Source organism: Mastigoproctus giganteus, chromosome 7 (assembly GCF_048544385.1).
Source record: "Mastigoproctus giganteus isolate SK-2022 chromosome 7, ASM4854438v1, whole genome shotgun sequence".
NCBI classification, from domain to species: domain Eukaryota; kingdom Metazoa; phylum Arthropoda; class Arachnida; order Uropygi; family Thelyphonidae; genus Mastigoproctus; species Mastigoproctus giganteus.
Genome location: NC_143581.1, coordinates 81065848 through 81085308, shown reverse-complemented (window position 1 = coordinate 81085308; position 19461 = coordinate 81065848). Strand labels below are relative to the sequence as shown.

General features: G+C 38.8%; 1 protein-coding gene across 1 annotated transcript in view; it reads right to left on the bottom strand.

The window, feature by feature from the left end:
• LOC150083027 (DNA-dependent protein kinase catalytic subunit-like) overlaps positions 1 to 19461 on the bottom strand; it is a 164091-nt gene that overhangs the window by 112734 nt on the left and 31896 nt on the right. The window contains exon 4 of the mRNA XM_090378360.1: positions 9062 to 9151. Coding sequence (XP_090234486.1) covers positions 9062 to 9151 — 90 coding nt within the window. The remainder of the gene's footprint in view (positions 1 to 9061; positions 9152 to 19461) is intronic.

Sequence of the window (19461 nt, the reverse complement as noted above, 5' to 3'; positions counted from 1 at the left end):
GTCAATCTCCAAGGCAGAATGCGCTGGTCCCAAATGAACTAGTTATTGTTGGTGACTGTATTGTCAGGGAGACGAGGAATATATTGTGTAAAAAGGATAGTTGGAATAGGACCAGGGTATATCTGCCAGGGGCAAAAGTTGATGACGTTGTAAAGCATATATCATCTTTTAAGGGCACAAAAGGTGATATTGTTGTACACATTGGCACCAATGACATTAAGAGTAGGAGATCTGCAGATTTACTTAAAAGTACAAGTCAATGTTGCAAAAAAGTCATGAGTCAGGGATAAATTTGAAAGTGTCTGCAATTCTGCCCAGACACGATAGGAGGGAGTACATGATGACAGCCTTGTCAATCAATTCAGCCCAGGAGGGAATGTGCAAGGCTCATGGGGTAGAATTTTTTTCAGCGTGGTCTGTGCTTGTTAACAGGAGAGACTGCTTCTACAGGGATGGAATACACTTAAATAGAAAGGATGCAAGAATATTTGCTGATGCTATCAGCAAAGGTAGGTCAGAAAACCGCTAGCTTGGGGGGGGGGGATTCACAGACTAAACGGTTGAAAGTAGCCGCAGGCAGAGGTGAAGGTAATTCTTGCACAACTTCTATTAGAATAAGTGGCATCCTGGAGTGAGGGGTGCTGGGGGTTTCAGGACCGATGGCAGTCATCGTGAAACAGGTGGGTATATGGGATGTGTTAGGGTAACTAATAATAAGGATAGGTACATGTATACTTGCATGTATACCAATGCTAGAAGAATAGAAAATAAATTTGATAAATTTGAAGTGCTGGTCAAGGCATCAAAGGCTGATATTGTTGGGACAGCAGAGATGTGGTGTCACACAGATATAAGGAACGCAGAACTGGAATTTGGAGAGTACAATGTGTACAGAAAGGATAGACAGGATAGGAAGGGAAGAGATGTTATGCTGTTAATTTAGAAAAACATAAAATCAAAAGACATGCATCCAGTTGATATAGCTGAACAGTGCACTGTTGAGTCAGTTTAGTGGGACACAAGCAATGCGAAAGCAAAAATAAGAATAGCAGTGTGTTATAGGCCTAATGACACGAATGAGTACAATGAACAATTGTACAGAGAATTAGAGTGGGCTAGTAAACCAGAATGCCTTATAATGGGGGATTTTAACTTCCCAGATATTGACTGGAACTTGTGGGTTTGTCACTCACACACTAGTAAGACTTTTGTGGATTTATTGGAGGATTGTTTTCTGCAGCAGCATGTTCGAGAGGCAACCAGAGAGGGTAATACTCTTGATCTGGTTATCAGCAGAGATCATTCGGGTATTAAGAATTTGCAGATAAAGGAACCACTAGGTGGCAGTGATTACAGTGTACTGATGTGGGATTTACTTAAAGATATAATTACCATCAGGGGTAAAGGAAAGGGTTTTTCCTTCCGTAAAGGTGACTACAGTGGTCTCAGACAGTTTTTAAATTCTGTACAGTAGGATCAACTGACGATGTTACCAACAGTAAATTCTAAGTGGGAAGCATTCAAGGAATTAATCATGGATGCTACTAAAAGTTTCATACCTATTAAGAAATGTTGTTCAAGGTTTAGCCCTAAATGTTCATCAATTGAACTAATGAGATTCGTGACAGAGAAGAAAAATGCATGGGCTGCATATAAATTATCAAGCGACTCAGAAGCCTATGGCAGATATAAATTAGTCTGTAATCAGCTCACAAAGGAGGTTAGGCAGGCGAAGGCAGATTATGAGAAATCCTTGGCAAAAGATGCTAAGAAAAACAGCAAGGATTTCTTTACTTATATAAACTCTAAAAGAAAGGGGATGAATCTGATTGGTCCACTTGATATTGATAGTTCGACTGTTGATGATCCTGCTCAGATAGCAAACAAACTGAATGAGTATTTTGGCATCTACAGTCACACATGAGGAGTTAGTAGGGTTTGAAAATGGCAGAAGGTTATCAAAGAGTGCTTGATTTTGTAATAACTGAGAGCAAAGTGGAGGAGAAATTGTTGAAGTTAAACATAAGAAAGGCATCTGGGGTGGATGGGATCTATCCAGTTATATTAAAGGGAGGCAGCAAAGCAACTAAGCAAAAAAACCCTTAGCCATAATTGTGAGAGCATCCTTGGAAGTCCCCACGGACTGGAGATGTGCAAATGTATCCCCAATTCACAAAGGGGGGGATTGAAGGGTGACGAGTAATTACAGACCAGTTAGTTTAACTTCTGTTCCGGGTAAAATAATGGAGTCACTGGTTAAAGATGCATTGCAGGATCATCTAGACAAGACTGCAGCAATTTAGACAAGACTAGACAAGATCATTTAGATCATCTAGACAAGACTGCAGCAGACAAGACATTCACACATGAGGAGCTAAGGTTTGAAAATGCCAGAAGGTTATCAAATTGTAGCAGGGTGCTTAATGATTTTGTAATAACTGAGAGCAAAGTGGAGGAAAAATTTTTGAAGTTAAACATAAGAAAAGCACCTGGGGTGGATGGAATCTATCCAGTTATATTAAAGGGGGTGACAAAGGAAGTAAGAAAACCCTTAGCCATAATTATAAGCGCATCCTTGGACTCACGGGAGGTAACCACGGACTGGAGATGTACAAATGTATCCGCAATTCACAAAGGGGGATCGACGGGTGACTCGAGTAATTACAGACCAGTTAGTTTAACTTCTGTTCCAGGTAAAATAATGGAGTCACTGGTTAAAGATGCATTGCAGGATCATCTAAACAAGACTGCAGCAATAATTCAGACACAGCATGGGTTTGTTAAGGGAAAAGTCTTGTCTGAAAAATTTGATAGGATATTATGATGTGGTTACAAAGGAACTGGATGCAAAAAATAATTTTGATATCAATATATTTGTATTTCAGGAAAGCTTTTGACACTGTTGTGCTTGGAAGACTACTGTACAATTTGGAGCAGAATGGTATTAAGGGTAAGTTGCTACAATGGATAAAAGGATGGTTGAGTGGGAGAAGACAGAGGGTGGTAATGAATGGGTGCTGCTCTTCGTGGACTAATGTTATTAGTGGAGGGCCGCAAGGTTCGGTGTTGGATCCTCTGTTGTTTTGTATATTTATCAATGATATTGATGAAGGTATATCAGACTTCATGTTGAAGTTTGCAGATGATACAAAGGTTGGCAGGGTTGTTAATGACAGTAATGGCTTTCTGGAGGTCACAACCATAAAACAATAGAAACAATTAGCAGTCACCTGTTTATTGGGCTTTTCTATTAGTGCAATCTATCATAAACGGATAGTAAACTCGATCTTATTGAATTTGCGATAATACTGACATTTGGAATTCTGTGGGTTATTACGGTGAAATGTGTTTACACTTCCATGGAATCTTCAATCATATAAAAAAATTAATTTTCAGAATCTTCCCTTCATTCCTATTTTTAAAGCTTCATAACTTGTTACTCCATTCTCACTTGTGCATATCGTGTTACTTGGAATTTGTGTGTGTGCCATGTTCTTTGTTATTGATTGCTTATCTTTTTACTGTTTTAAATTTTCAACTAGTTAGTATGTACATATTACAGTACGTATTAATTATTCCAATTATCACGTATCATTTAATTTTTTTAATTGATAAGGTAATAAAGGGTAAATTTGTGCTTAATATGTCTTTACTTGGGTGCGAGGTTAGCCTGGGCAGGCATTGCTCCTTAAAGCTCTTCAAACAGAGAAGTTTTTCCTGATTTATTTTCTGCTTTATTACTTTAAATTGCCATATTAACTTATTTTCTAGAGTAGCTTTATATTCCTAGTTATGATACTTAGTTTAAAGTTTAACTTAGACAGAGATTTCGTAGATATTACTTAGTATCGGTAACGGTATCAAATCCACGTGTCACAAATTGAACGAGAGGTCTTTTAACCAAATTTAGTCGATTTATTAACCAATTGTTATATCAAATTATCTTCTATAAGTAGATTATAGACCTAGTCAGGATCCTTAGTTTATTCTAAATTGAGATAGCGAGATTTCGAAGCTAATCAATACTTACGAGTCCGTAGAAATACCGTTCGTGAATTCCCGCCATTTTTACAGGATAGCATAAGCTTAGTGAAGTATACTGCATAATATAATATTGTCAATTAATCAGTAAATCTATTAATCTTGATAAACTTTATTGTCAATTAAATTGTATTTTTAACTCTATAAATATATATAACGACTTAATCGTAACAAATAATTAATACATAACTATAGTGGTACACGTGATACGGAAGTTGTATAAAGGGAACACTAGATACCGAAAAAAAAAAAAAATATATATATATATATATATATATATATAACATAACTGTTTTGGGATATAACTTAAGGATTTAATTTTTGTTTTAAATTTTATTGAATTAAATTGGAATCATCACTCTGACCAGAGCAGCAAAGCAAAAGGCTCAAGCTAATGGGAGTGCTGTGGTTCAGGGGAGAACTGAGGGGGGCAGTTGCCCTCTGAATCACAGTCTATTAAAATGCACTGTTTGCTTGATGTTTGCGGAGCAGTCGGGTACGGGACATGATACTGCCAAGGGGGATGTCTTTGTGTGTGCACGATGTAAGGAGTGCAAGGAAATCAGGCGACAACTCAGCGTTGTTATGGGCCTTTATGAGACCTTGAAGGACAGGGTGGATGCCCTCGAAGGAAATAAATTGAGGGGCCCATCAAGCTCTCAGCTGCCCACATCAACGCCAGAGCTTGCACTTGATCATCAGGCAACACAGGGGCAGCCCCCTAGGCAGAATGCGCTGGTCCCACAGGAACTAGTAGTTGTTGGTGACTCTATTGTCAGGGAAACGGGGAACATGCTTTGTAAAAAGGATAGGTGGAATAGGACCAGGGTATGTCTGCCAGGGGCAAAGGTTGATGACGTTGTAGAGCGGATATCATCTTTTAAGGGCACAAAAGGTGATATAGTTGTACACGTTGGCACTAATGATATTAAGAGTAGGAGACCGGCGGAATTACTTAGCAAGTACAGGTCACTGTTGAAAAAAAGCCGTGAATTAGGGTTGAACTTGAAAGTGTCTGCAATTCTGCCCAGACACGATAGGAGGGAGTATATGATGAGAGCCTTGTCGATCAATTCGGCCCTGGAGGGATTGTGCAAGGCTCAAGGGGTAGAATTTTTTTCAGCCTGGACTGTACTTGTTAACAGGAGAGATTGCTTCTACAGGGATGGGATACACTTAAATAGAAAGGGTGCAAGAATTTTTGCTGATGCTGTCGAGGCAGTGTTAGGTGGGTCGGAAAACTGCTAGTTGGGGGGGATACAAGGACTAATAGATTAACAGTAGCCACTGGCAGAGGTGGAAGTGATTCTTGCACTGCTTCTATTCAAATGAGCAGAAGTCTAAAAAACAAGATGCAGGATATTTCAGAGACTGCTGGTAGTCATTGCGTTACAAGTAAACACATGGGTTGTGTTAGGGTAGCTAAGAATAGAAACAGGTGCATGTATACCTGCGTGTACACCAATGCTAGGAGTTTGGTAAATAAATTTGATGAATTTGAGGTATTGCTCAAAACATCAAAGGCAGATATTGTTGGGATATCAGAGACGTGGTGTCACACAGATATAAGTAATGCGGAACTGGAATTTGGGGAATACAATGTATATAGAAAGGATAGACAGGACAGGAGGGGAGGAGGGGTTATGCTATTAATTAAGAAACACATAAAGTCAAAGGAAGTGAAGCCAGTTGACATCGATGGACAGGGCAGTGTCGAGTCAGTTTGGTGTGACATAAGCATAGGGAAATCAAAATTGAGAGTAGGAGTGTGCTATAGGCCTAATGACTCTGATGAGTATAATAATATATTGTACAGGGAAATAGAGTGGGCCAGTAAATCAGAGAGTCTTATAATGGGGGATTTTAATTTCCCAGATATTGACTGGAATTTGTGGGTTGCTCACTCGCACACTAGCAAGGCTTTTGTGGATTTATTGGATGATTGTTTTCTACATCAGCATGTTCGTGAGGCAACAAGAGGGAGCAATACTCTTGATCTGATTATCAGTAGTGATTCTTCATGCATTAAGAACCTGCAGATAAATGAACCACTAGGTGGCAGTGATCACAGTGTGTTGAAGTGGGATTTAATCAAGGAGGTAACTACCATCAGAGGTAAAGGGAAGGGTTTTTGTTTTCGTAAAGGCGACTATGATGGTCTGAGACAGTATTTAAATTCTATACAGTGGGACCAACTGATGATGTTACCAACAGCAAACTCAAAATGGGAAGCATTCAAGGAACTAATCTTGGTGGCTACCAGGCTTTACATACCAACTAAGAAATATTGTTCAAGGTTTAGGCCTAAATGGATGTCAGATGGACTATTGAGACATGTGGCAGAGAAGAAAAATGCATGGGATACATACAAATTAATGGGTGACATGGAAGCCTATGATAGATATAAGTTGGTCTGTAACCAAGTCACAAAGGAGATTAGGCAGGCAAAGGCAGACTACGAAAAATCCTTGGCAAAGGATGCAAAGAAAAACAGGAAGGAGTTCTTTACATACTTGAACTCGAGAAGGAAAGGGATGAATCAGATTGGTCCACTGGATATTGATGGTTCAACAGTTGAGGATCCTGCTCAGGTGGCTAACAATCTAAATGAGTATTTTGCATCTACATTCACGCATGAGGAGGTATTCAGGAAGGAGAATGATGTAGGTAAAGTAAACATTGGCAGTGAGCTGGATGATTTTGTAATAACTGAGAGGAAAGTGGAGGAGAGATTGTTGAGGATAAACATAAAAAAGGCACCTGGGGTGGATGGGATCTATCCAGTTATATTAAAGGAGGCAGCAAAGGAAGTATGCAAACCCCTAGCCATAATTATGAGAGCTTCTTTGGACTCAGGGGAGGTACCCATAGACTGGAGATGTGCAAATGTAACCCCAATTCACAAAGGAGGATCAAAGGCTGACACAAGTAATTATAGACCTGTTAGTTTAACTTCTGTTCCAGGTAAATTAATGGAGGCACTGGTTAAAGAAGCACTGCAGGATCATCTAGACAAGAATTCAGTTATAGCTCAGACGCAGCATGGTTTTGTTAAGGGCAGGTCTTGCCTGACCAATTTGATTGGATACTATGATGTAGTCACAAAAGAACTGGATGCAGGGAATAACTTTGATATTATATATTTGGATCTTAGAAAGGCTTTTGATACTGTTGCACATGGAAGACTGCTGCACAAATTGGAGCAGTGTGGCATTGGAGGCAAATTGCTGCTATGGATAAGGGGATGGTTGAGTGGCAGAAGACAGAGAGTGGTAATCAATGGACACTGCTCAACGTGGACTAATGTTATTAGTGGAGTTCCTCAAGGTTCAGTGTTGGGTCCATTGTTGTTTTCGGTGTTTATGAATGATATTGATGATGGGATATCAAGTTTAATGTCTAAGTTTGCAGATGATACAAAGGTTGGCAGGGTCGTTAAGGACACTACTGACGCTATGCTGCTGCAACAGGATCTGGAAAGGTTGAACAGATGGGCTGAGAGGTGGCAAATGAAGTTTAACATTGACAAATGTAAAGTACTACATATGGGTAACAGTAACCCCAGAGCAATGTATCAACTCTGCGGTACTACACTGACAGTGGTGGAGAATGAAAAGGACCTGGGGGTAATTGTGCAGGCAGATATGAAGTTCTCTGAGCAGTGCAGACGAGCTGCAAGAGTAGCTCATGGTGTCTTGTCAATGATATACAGGAATTTTTCTAGCAGGGATAAGGAGGTGATTATTCCCTTGTATAAGGCAATTGTTAGGCCACATCTTGAGTACTGTATACAGGTCTGGAGGCCTCATTTCAAGAAGGATGTAGAGCTGCTGGAACGGGTACAGAGAAGGGCAACAAGATTAGTAAATGGAACAAAGGGTTGCTCTTACGAAGAAAGGCTTAAGTTTTGCAAATTACAGAGTCTGGAGACTAGGCACCGGCGAGGTGATCTGATAGAGGTGTATAAGGCTTTGAATGGTTTGAGCATGCTCAATGCCAATGGGATTCTTCATCTTTCTCAGAATAATCACCTCAGAGGGCATAAATTCAAACTGAGGAAGGACGGATGTCGGATAGATGTGCGGAAATTTGCCTTTGGCCAGCGGGTGGTTGGTTGGTGGAACCGCCTTCCATCACTTGTTGTTGAAGTTGATAGCCTAAACAAATTTAAAGCTCAACTGGACAGGTATTTCGAACGAACGGAGGGGTGAAATGGGAGAGGGTTTTTTTTTTTTTTTTTTTTTTTTTTTGGCTGATGCTGAATAAGCTTGCTTTCTTGCATCATATGCCTCTACTAATGCTAATGCTAATAATGCTAATACTTTTATAGCCTGTAAATATTATTCCTCCTATTTTCGCTAATTAGAATTGCTGTTTAATAGAATTAAAATTCAATTCACAAATGTGATCACAATGACCGGCGTTTGCTACACATTGTATAGTGAACGGTACTTTACTATGGCGAGTCCATAGTAACGTGATTTGATTGTACAGTGAACCAATTGTAAAGTGGGGTCCATTGTATTTTTAACTTTTTTTTGTGAAACTTCAGATAATTGGGGCAGCCGCTTAATTGGGCCAAAATGCCCTAGTCCTGATGTGTCCCAAATAACTGGAATCAACTGTATATTATATTTATATTATGAAATTTAAGGAAATTAAATTGCATAATATAAAAGTGGGAACAAATTAAATTAAAAATAACTATTAAACACCAAAAAAGGGTTAAATAAACTTTATTAAGATCATTACTTTATTAAGTTAAATATTTTGCAAGTATGAATTAATATTAATTCATACTTGTAAAATATGAATACATTATGAGGTTGAGGGTGGACCAGAAAATGCATTGCAAAATTACTAAAATCCAAGTGCGTGACTGTGTTTCCATTTTAATGTTATCCAAATAGAAATACTAGTTTTGTATATTGATGTTAATATTACTATGGGAGAAGTAGAGCATTAAATTTAGGAACTGTACTGAAAATCAAAATAATAATATAAAATTTTGCAAACACACCTCAGAGGAACATTACAATCTGCAAGGCCCAGAAGTAAAGTTTCTTTAGCTAATCTAGCAGCTTCAAGTTCTTTTGCTCCACTGCTATTTCTGGAAATAGTGGTAATAATATATTAATATTATTAGAAAATAATATTAAACAACCTCTTTAAAAATGTAGCATTATTATTATTATTTATTGTAAACAAATTCTTTTGATGAATAAAAAAATAGTATTGCATTTTTATTATTATTAAAATTATGATTATTAATTTATATACCAATAATAATAGTAATTATTATTATTATTATTATTATTAAAAAATGCATACTACAAAAAAAGTTAGAATAGCAATATGTATGAAATAAAAACTAGTTCAAGCGAGCAAATAACTAAAGAGGACTTCTTTAAGAATGATTCACCATATTTATTTTAATTTACGATTATGATTTATTATCACTATTTACTGCAAAGAAATCATCAAAAAGCTGACGTTCTTTTTGTTGAGGTGGAATTTAATGACACATAGGTTGCCAGAGCCATATTGTGTTTTTCTAATGGTTAATATGAAATGCTAACTTTATTGTAATAACTGTTATATTTAATGATATATTCCTATGCAATTTAGGAATGTAAACAGGTCTTTCTTGTTAGGATGATCTCCAAGAATCTGCAATAATGCTAGTGACGACTGTGTTAAAGGTGTTTAAGCAGATATTGAGAAGGTGGGGACAGTCCACTAATAAATGACGAACAGTCAGTTGTATATGACATGTGCATTGGGAAGTGCTGTCATTCATTAAATATAGATACAGGAGGGCGAGGTAAGTACATCCTTAGCCTTCCTAAAATTATTTCTTCTTGCCTGCTTTTCCGGAAGCTAGAGAGCCACAGCTTTCGCTCTGGTTTTATTCGGTAAAGTTTGTTTCCTGGATAACCTCTCTAGATTAGTGACCAGATCTTAAAACATGCTTTAGGGATAATGTGTTTGTAATTGGTATATGGAAATTGAAAATCTGCTCTTTCATTTCCAGTTATTCCAGAATGTCCTGGGATCCAGCAGAATGTCGCAGTTTGGTTTGTCTCTTTTTACAAGCAAGTAACTTAGAATGTATTTGTTTTATTAAAGGGTAAGAGGAGTTGGTATTACTATTTATAGCAGAGACAGTACTGAGTGAGCCACTGTATATTAAAGCAGGCGTAAATAAAAGTTCAGTAATCTGATCCAGAGCTAAGTTTATAGAGTAAAGCTCAGCAGTGAAGATACTGCATTCTAATGGTAATGAGACAGAAGTGTTGAATGAAGGGAAGATTGCCGCAGCACCTACTGGGTCTCAGTTTTTGATCCATCTGTAAAAATTTTACAGGCCTCTGAGTTAGAAAGAGAGTGAGTTTCATGTAACTGTGCAATACCCACTGTTGAAAATAGTTATCATAATAAATTGCAAGAACATTTGTCCAAGGTGTATCTGGTGGTGTCATGTCCTGAAATACATTCCCGATTTCTATATATTTCTATATTCCATGACTGAGCCAGTTCCTTCAGTCTAAGTGGAAAAGGTCAGTTTTCATTTGGTTTACTAATGTAAAATGATTCCAATTCAGTATTGTACAGGCAGCTCCAACTATGGTGAGAGGAAAGACTACGGATTTTTGTAGCATACAGCAGAAATAATGTTTTCCTGCAGAAATGTAAGGGAGGTTTAGTGGACTTTGGTGTAAAGAGCCTGAACTGGGGAGGTTCTGAAAATCCCTAGAGGAACTCTCAAAGCACTGTGGTGGATGATGTTTAATCGCTCTAAAGTACTTTTCCTCGGAGAGTCATACAGTGGAGAGCCCTAGTCCAAGCAGGACATGATGACAGCGTCACAAGCACTTGAAAGTTCAGTTTCCTATCTAATATCAGGCCAAGAAAACCGAAAGTATGAACAAGAGGAATTGGCACATTATATATCTTTAGCTCAGGATCAGGATGAAGCGACCATAGTTTGCAGAAGTGACTGGCGGTGGATTTCTGTTCAGCAAGATGGTATCCATTGTGCGAAGTCCAGGCTAGAGCAATTTGTAACTGTCTTTCGATAGTGTTCATACTTTGTGACTTGCAGGATATGGTGAGGTCATCTGCATACATGTATACTTCAATAGTTTTTAAAATATCTTCCAGTATGTTGACTTCCAGTATGTTATTGACTCAAATCTCAAATAAGGTTCCACTTGGCATGTTTTGTTATCAGACTTAAGATGTGTAACTTTAAAAGGTTCTGAATTATTTGAGGGAAGTAGTCTCTCGGCCTTACTGATGCATATCTTTAATGATACCATGATGCAAAGCAGTGTCAAATGCTTTCTGAATATCTAGATTGACCATCACTAGATATTGTCTCATGACAATATCTAGTCTCATGACAGATATAGTCTAGTCGTGACAGATATAATATCTAGTCATGACAGATATAGTCTCATGACAATATCTAGTCTCATATTGTCTCGTGTCTCATGTATGTTGGTTTAAATTTTGATAAGTAAATCTAGGGGAGGCCTGTTTTTTTTTGTGGAGAAGCCAAATTGGTGATCAGAAAGAAGGTTTAGGGAGTCTAGAATCCAGGTGAACCTCTTGGGCACCATCCTTTAAAACATTTTGCCCAAACAGCTTGTCAATGATATAGGTCTATAATTCTGAACTAGACAGGGATCTTTACCTGGCTTTGGTATAGCACAAATATAGGAATGATGCCATGATAGAGGATATTCTTCTCTTTCTTGGTGATTTTCTCTCTCTCTCTCTCTCTCTCTCTCTCTCTCTCTCTCTCTCTCTCTCTCTCAGGGTAATGTGGGTTTTTTTTTTTTTTTTTTTTTGGCTGGTGCAGCATAAGCCTCAGGCTTCCTTGCACCATATGGCTAATAATAATAATAATATGGTATTTTCTGAGAAGATCCAGTTATAAAAGAGCAATAATATGCCTAGATCAGCTTCACATAGATGCTTCAGAATACTGTAGTGAACGTCATTCAGTCATGCTGCACTATTTGGAGATTTACTCGAGGAGTTCTCAAGCTCAGCTAGAGTAAAGAGCCGGATGTAGGGAAGTGAGAGATTAGTTTAAAAATTCAATTTATGACATTCTTCATCAGTTTTAATGCATTAAAAGGAGGTCACATAAGAGGAAAAGGCAGAAATGGTATAAAAAGATTCTGCTAAAGCATTTGCAAAGTCAGTAGGGGAGGACAGGTCTTGCCCTTTCCATTGTATTATTGGAGATTGCAGCAGTAGAAATTTCCCATTGACAGCTTGTATTTTTTCCCCCAATAATTAATTTTTTTAATAATTGAGGCACATTTAATCCAGAAGTCACATTTTGTTATTTTCTTAATTTGTTTTGCTTTAGCTCCAATTTTTTTTTTGTAAACAATTAGGTTGACAGTACTGGGAATTTGCGAAAGTGTTTCCAAGCCTGGTTTTTTATTACTTTCACTTTGGAGCAATCTTCATTCCCCCAGTGATTTTGGCATACACATTTGCACTGGTTGGATTTTGGGATGAAAATTTCTGCTGCAGATACTATATGGTTGGAAATGTGATCAGTTACATCATCAAGATGTTGATGCTGTACATATTAGGTATTGAGTAGGACACAAGTGGAATAGTCTTTCCATTCTTCTTTGTGAAAATTCCAAGAAATACAGCTTTTAGAACATGACATGACCTGTGTTTGAATTGAAATGATAATAGAAAAATGGTCACTGTGGAATGGATCTCTTAGCACTGACCATTCCATGCTTGGAAAAAGAGATGCTGAACAGATAGATAAGTCTATGGCTAATGCAGTACCTGTAGGTAGTTGAACATGAGTTGGAGAGCCAAAATTTAATAGAATCAGGTTATGGTTATTCAGAAATGTCTCAATTAGTCAGCCTCTTCTATCCACAGTGGAAGATCCTCACAAGGGATGGTGACAGTTATGTGATAAGGTTATCACAGCCTGGTAGCAAGGATAATTCAGTGAGATATAAATGGATATAAGGGTTAACGATACTCCCATTGCTATCTGAACTGCTACAACTTCTAAGGAGGTTTGTAGTTGAAGATGTCTTGACAGTATAGTAGATTTGACAAAAACAGCTACCCCTCCATGAACAGGCGTGCCAGAATCCCTGTCTCACCTAAACATAGTGTAATTTTTAAATGTGAGTCAGCCTTGTTTATACTCCAGCACAAGGCAAGTGGAGTTTACAATAAATCAAACAATACAAACATTAATCGTATTCAGCAGTCACAAGCTTGGACCATGGGCAACTCAAAGAGAGTGTGCTACTGCATTCATGCTCCTGACCACACAGCTACGTCAGGCCTATTTGTGGTGATAGAATGGTTTCCTGTAAGCACAGACCTACTGCATTAGTTTTAATAAGTAAATCGCTCAGGTCATCAAAATTACTGCATAATCCTCTACAGTTCCATTGTAGGAATTTGTTCATTGTTTGGGTTTCACCGAGGAAGACTGATTTGACTGTTTTTTATGAGAAGGCTTCAGTCTGCTTTCTCTGATTTTTCATTTCTGGGAAAGGTTGAGTTGTTTCTGTGGTATCATTAGCATATACATAGTGGCATAGTGTTTTGTGAAAGGCATCACTGGTGGTTTCCCACATCTGCGCCATGGTACTTTGTGAAGAAATACAGAATTTCTGTAAAAGCCAGAAAAAGTATAATGTCTAGTTTGTGTCAGAGTAGTGTTATGTTCTGTTCATATGTCACTGGCTTCTTGGCTGCAGGACTCCTAATAGGACCCCACACTGCCCATCACCACCACCACCACTGGGAGCTGAGCCAGGCTGCCCATAATACTCTGGCTGGCCTCTTCCAGGGTAACCTGAGCTTCCTGACAGAGACCAAGTTATAAACAAAAAAAAAAAAAGAAAGAAAACAAGGGAGATAGCTAAAGAGAGGGGAAGTAGGGAGGGAATGAAGGTTGGAGCCCACCTACCTAGGGCCAAGGAAAGAAATAAGATTGCAGGGTGACAGTTACCCTGCAAAGAGGTGCGATATGGCATTTACACCCAAAGGTGTTTGTAGTACCTGAACCACCTTCCAGTATACAGGTGCAAAGTCATCCCACACCCGAAGGTGTCAGCAGGATTTGAAGTTAATCCCACCACAGATGGGGTTTGCAGCGTATTGTACACTTAAACCTCTATGGGGTAGTTTATCCTACCCCATAGAGGTTTGCAGTGCGTTTATGTGGATTCCCTTTGTACTACTATCGAACTGTTGCCTAGGAGATTGTTGTCTGATTAGTACGTCCGAGTTGGAAGGTTGATTGAGCAAACTTGGTAAGGGCATGATAGTAAAGCTCATCTTGAAGAAAAAGATGTTCCTGATGGTGTAGATTTTCGTTTGTTTTTGTGATCGGTCTTGTCCTATAATCCTCTAATCCTCATAATAAGGACAGTAGTACATTACATGCTCCCAGCTTTCAGGTTGTCCGCACATGCAAAGTGGGTTTTGTTCGATGACAAGATCTGTTAATTTTTTTCTGAAAGGTCTGTGTCCACTAAGCAAGAAAGTTACTTGGAGGCCCGGTGGAAACCAGGGAGGAGACTTTGGGTAAGTTTGAGAAAGAGAAGGTAGGAAAAGTTTGGTAATAGCTCCTTTGCTTGTGTTATCTCATGCGTCTTGCCAAAATTCGACGAGTTTGTTTGCAATATGTTTTCTCTCTCTTTTGGGATCGTTGTCCAGATCAAGTTGGATGTCAAGGATCTCAGAGGGAATACCTCTCTTCAGTCTTTGAAATAGTCCTCTTGATCAACTCAAGATACAGGGGTAGATATCCTGCGAGGACTTGAAGGGACGGCATACTACAGTGCGACAGGCTCTAGTAACTGTGAGGAGCATAACTCTCTGAATTGAATCCAACTTAGCTTTATTTCACTGGATGTTGGCTCTGCCACACTGCCGCACCGTAGCACAAACAATTGGCAAGAAGATGGTTTCATAAATTAGTGCAAGTGCAAGGCCCCAGTCTGCCCTACTAATTCTGGAAATCAGTGCCATGTATTTCCTAATTTTGGTTGTAACATAAACGAGATGCAGGTAAAATGTCAACTTCATATCAAGGATGATGCCTAAGTACTTTATTTCAGGGAACAATTTTATGGGTGCACCACTGATTTTTATTGTTGGTGATCTGGTTAGATGAAGTGATATCTTGAGCAAAATAGACTTGGTTTTCTCGCCACCAATAGTGAGCCAGTGGAGGCCCAGCTCTGGAGCTTTCTGAGGGCCAGATTGGCATTGACTTCCAACTGGGATCGAGAACAAGCATAGATAACCAAGACTAGTTATATGAAGTAAAATGAAGTTATATATAAGTTATATGAAGACTAGTTATATGAAGTAAAACTGAGTCATCTGCAAAGGCCAAAGATGCAGCACACTCAAGATCCATCTCCAGGAACTCATCCAAGACAACGGACCAAAAGAATGGTCCAAGGACCGAGCTCTGAGGACAACCCCGGGTGACCAGCCTGCAGACTTGCTGGTACTTGGAGGTGAGCATGATCTTCCACTGGTTGAGGTATGAGGAAATGCATCTGTAAAGGTTGAGAAGAGTTTTGGCATGTCTAAGCCTCCTGAGGATGCTTGGCTGCCACAGGCGATCAAAAGCAGCACCAGCAAAATCCACTGTAGTGGCAATTGAGTATAAACAGTAAACCCTCGCTATTCGTGCTATGTGTATTCGCAGTCACTGATTTCATAAAAAATGAAACCTAAAAAAAAATGTGAATTTTAAAGTGCTGTGAACATTTTCCACCTTAAAAATATGCGAGTGGCAAAAATCATCTTGCCCAGTCAAAACAGGGCTCAGTGGGTGGAGAAGAGAGGTATGACACAACCGCGAGCAGGGATGTTTCCCGCTAATCCTTGTTTAGCATGTGTTATGCGCTTGTCATGGAAGGTTTCGTCATTTGCTTTTAATTTATATGCTTACGAAAGTGAAAAATCTACTATTTTGCAGTGTGTTAACGGTTAAAAGAAAGTGACTTTAATGTGGACAATTCTTTTCTCACTCCTACAAAAATATGGCTATGAATAACAAGGGAATTGTGAAAAGATCAAAGAAGGTAATGACATTAGTGAGTAATGAGTTATTAGACAAAATTTCTAATGGTGAAAGTGTCTCATTGGCAAAACATTATAAAATCAATGAGTCAACAGTACAATCAATTAAGAAATCGGAAGAAAAAATCCACCGTAGTATCTATGAAAATGCACTAATTAGTTGCTTCAAAAATTTGCTCTGTAACTCATAATGTTAAATTAGAAAAAATAAAAAGCTTTAAATCTGTGGATAGAAGGCCGAACTCAAAATAAAATTACATTAAGTTCACTCATCATTCAAGAAAAGGAAAAACACCTTTATCAACACTTTAGGAAAATGATGATAGCACTGGCAGGATAAAAGGCTGGTTTGAAAGGTTAAAATATCAATGTGAAACCTAGAACAATTACTCTTGCCTTACAGAGAAATTCAAAAGGAGCTCAATAAAAAAATGAAGAAACAAACTATGATTATGAATTATTTTTCACCCAGCAATCCATATTCTTGATATGTTTTTGAAAGATTTGTTTGACAAATTTCTAATAAATGTTACATTTAATATTAAATTGTTTCTTATTTTCATTTTGATACCTTATGCTTGTATTTCACTACAACATGATGTAGGTACATATACTGTAATACATACATAGACAAAATTTTAGACTAGTTTTTCTTATATATTTCATACTTTGGAACAGAACCCTTTTATTACTATGGGTGCCATAACTCAGTATTCGCACCATTTCTCAGGAACATAACCCTCCCCGTGAATAGTGGCATTTACTGTAATTCTGGGTAATGTGTCATCATCCCCTGGTTGAATCAATTTCCACATTGCTATTATGTGGTTTTACTTTATCCTGGTCTTCAACTAGAGTTAATTTTGCTGTTTTGGGCAAGGTTAAGAGAGCACCAGTTCGGTTACTGATTGGCATATTGCTAATCTCATTGGCTGTAAAGGTTCTTTTTGGATGTTAGCACAGTTCTGGCCCAGATGGAAAAAGAACTGCTCAATTCTAGGAAAAAAAAACCTTTTTGTGTGGCAACTGAGCAAATGCTTCTCGGGACAGATGCATATTATGGGCTAGGCATACTTAACAGCACTTGCTTTCTTGCTTCAGGAAATGTAACTTTATGCTCCACTTTATATTTCTCAGGGGCCTCCGTAGCCGAGTGGGCAGGAGCGGGAGTGCAGTAGCACACGCTCTTTGAGTAGACCGGGGTTCAAGCCCCTGGCTGCTGAATACGGTCGATCTGCCAACCCACATTGGACCAGCGTGGCAGATTATGGTCCATTTCCCTCAGCATGAATTGTTGAGGAGGCTTCCATCCTGCAGTGGGTTGATAATGGCTGCACTTTACTTTTTTTTTATATTTCTCTATTTTTTTCCTGTTTTCCAAAGGTCGCATACTTTGGAAAATGCTGCATGGCTTCCTTTATAGATTGGGCAAATAGGAGTAGAAGCTGTACAATCTCCTTGGAGCCACAAATAGGGCACACACTGCATCGCTTCGTTATGCCAGGTGGGAATGGCCATACAATGGAACGTAAAGCAGCAAATGGGATTTGGGATGCAAGGATGAATTTTGCAATTTAATTAACCAGCTTTAACAGAAGAAGGAAGAGGCAGAGTACTAAACATCAAATTGATGGATCTGAACCTGGCTGGTAGTAGGTTGCCATTTCAGAAAGCTCAATCTAATTAATAAAGTATTATATACAGGTGCATTATTATTATTATTGTTGTTGTTGATTTTATATCATTTCTCCCTGATTAGGGAATTCCACTCTGTGACGGGTACTGCTACCAAGTACACAGGGTGGTTGTAATGTGTGGTGTTACTGTTGGTCGAGGAAATCTCTGACTATTGTACAGGGTTCAGGATTGCGACTTTCTGGAGTTCCTTGTAGGTGTTCTCTGGGAGACCTATTGCTGCTAGGCTGCTATGTAGAGTCTTTGGTACCATACCGGTTGTCGACACAATGATTGGGATGGTTGATACTTCTTGCATATGCCACATCTCCTTGATCTCATGTCTCAGGTTCATGTACTTCCTAATTTTTTCCTCATGGGTTTTCTGGACATTGCTAGTGTTGGGCACCGCTATGTCAATCAGGCAGGTAGCCTTGTTATTATTATTTCTCCCTGATTGGGGGGTTCCACCTCGGGTACTGTTACCAAGTACAGAGGGTGGTTGTTGTTATGTCTGGTGTTACTGTTGATCGAGGAACTCTCTGACTATTCTACAGATGTTCAGGATTGCAACTTTCTGGAGTTCCTTGTAGATGTTCGCTGGGAGACCTATTGCCGCTAAGCTGTTATGTAGGGCCTTTGGCGGCATACCGGTGGTTGACACAATGATTGGGATGATCGTTACTTGTTGCATGTGCCATATCTCTTTGATCTCCTGTCTTAGGTCCATGTACTTCCTGATTTTTTCCCCATGGGTTTTCTGCAGGTTGCCAGTGTTGGGTACAGCTATGTCAATCAGATAGGTAGCCTTTTCCTTCTTGTCCAGGCACAATATGACCCAATAGGCCCTTGTGCCAAAAAAACCCAAATACAACAACCTTCTTGTCCATGAGGGCTATATCCGGTCTGTTGTGTGGGATTGTCTTATCCATTATTATGGCATGGTCCCAGTACAGCTTGTGGGTTGAGGTCTCTAGTACAGCCTAGGGTTCGTACTTGTAGTACAGTACACTTTCTTCAATCTCTTCACTTAGGGTGAGTGGGGTATACTGCTTGTCTATCTTCCTTATGGCCTGGTGGAGTGCTGCTGTGTGTTTCTGGAAGTAATCCTTCAGGTTAGCAATCGCTGTTTTCTGTTAATCGATGAGGTCTATTAGGCCCCCTTCCTCTTTCTTTCTGAGCAATTGTCAGTGTCTCTGCAAAGCTGACTTCAAGTGGTGTTGGTGTTGGTGGCTCTTGGTCATCATTATTATCATTATTATTAAATTCCAAAATAAAAAATGTGGTGTAAGCTAGAATGGAGAGCATGGGTTTCATAACTGGCTTCAAATGATAGAGTAATGATGAAGATAACAATAAGGATTAGGAGCAGAAAAAGAAACTAAGGTTTGCAAAACAGAGTAAAAGTGAGATATCACAGAAGAAATTCAATTCAGGAGAAATCTGTCTATGAAAAATTTAGGGTATGTGTTGTAGGGGTATCAGATGCATAGATCATATTGCCCTGTACAATCATATTGTCTGTACAAGTATGTTCACAGGTCAATTTGCACATTGTGTAGCCTGAAAACCCCATAATAACTAACAAGGGGAAAACCAGCTTAATCCATCTGAGATCATCTAAATGTG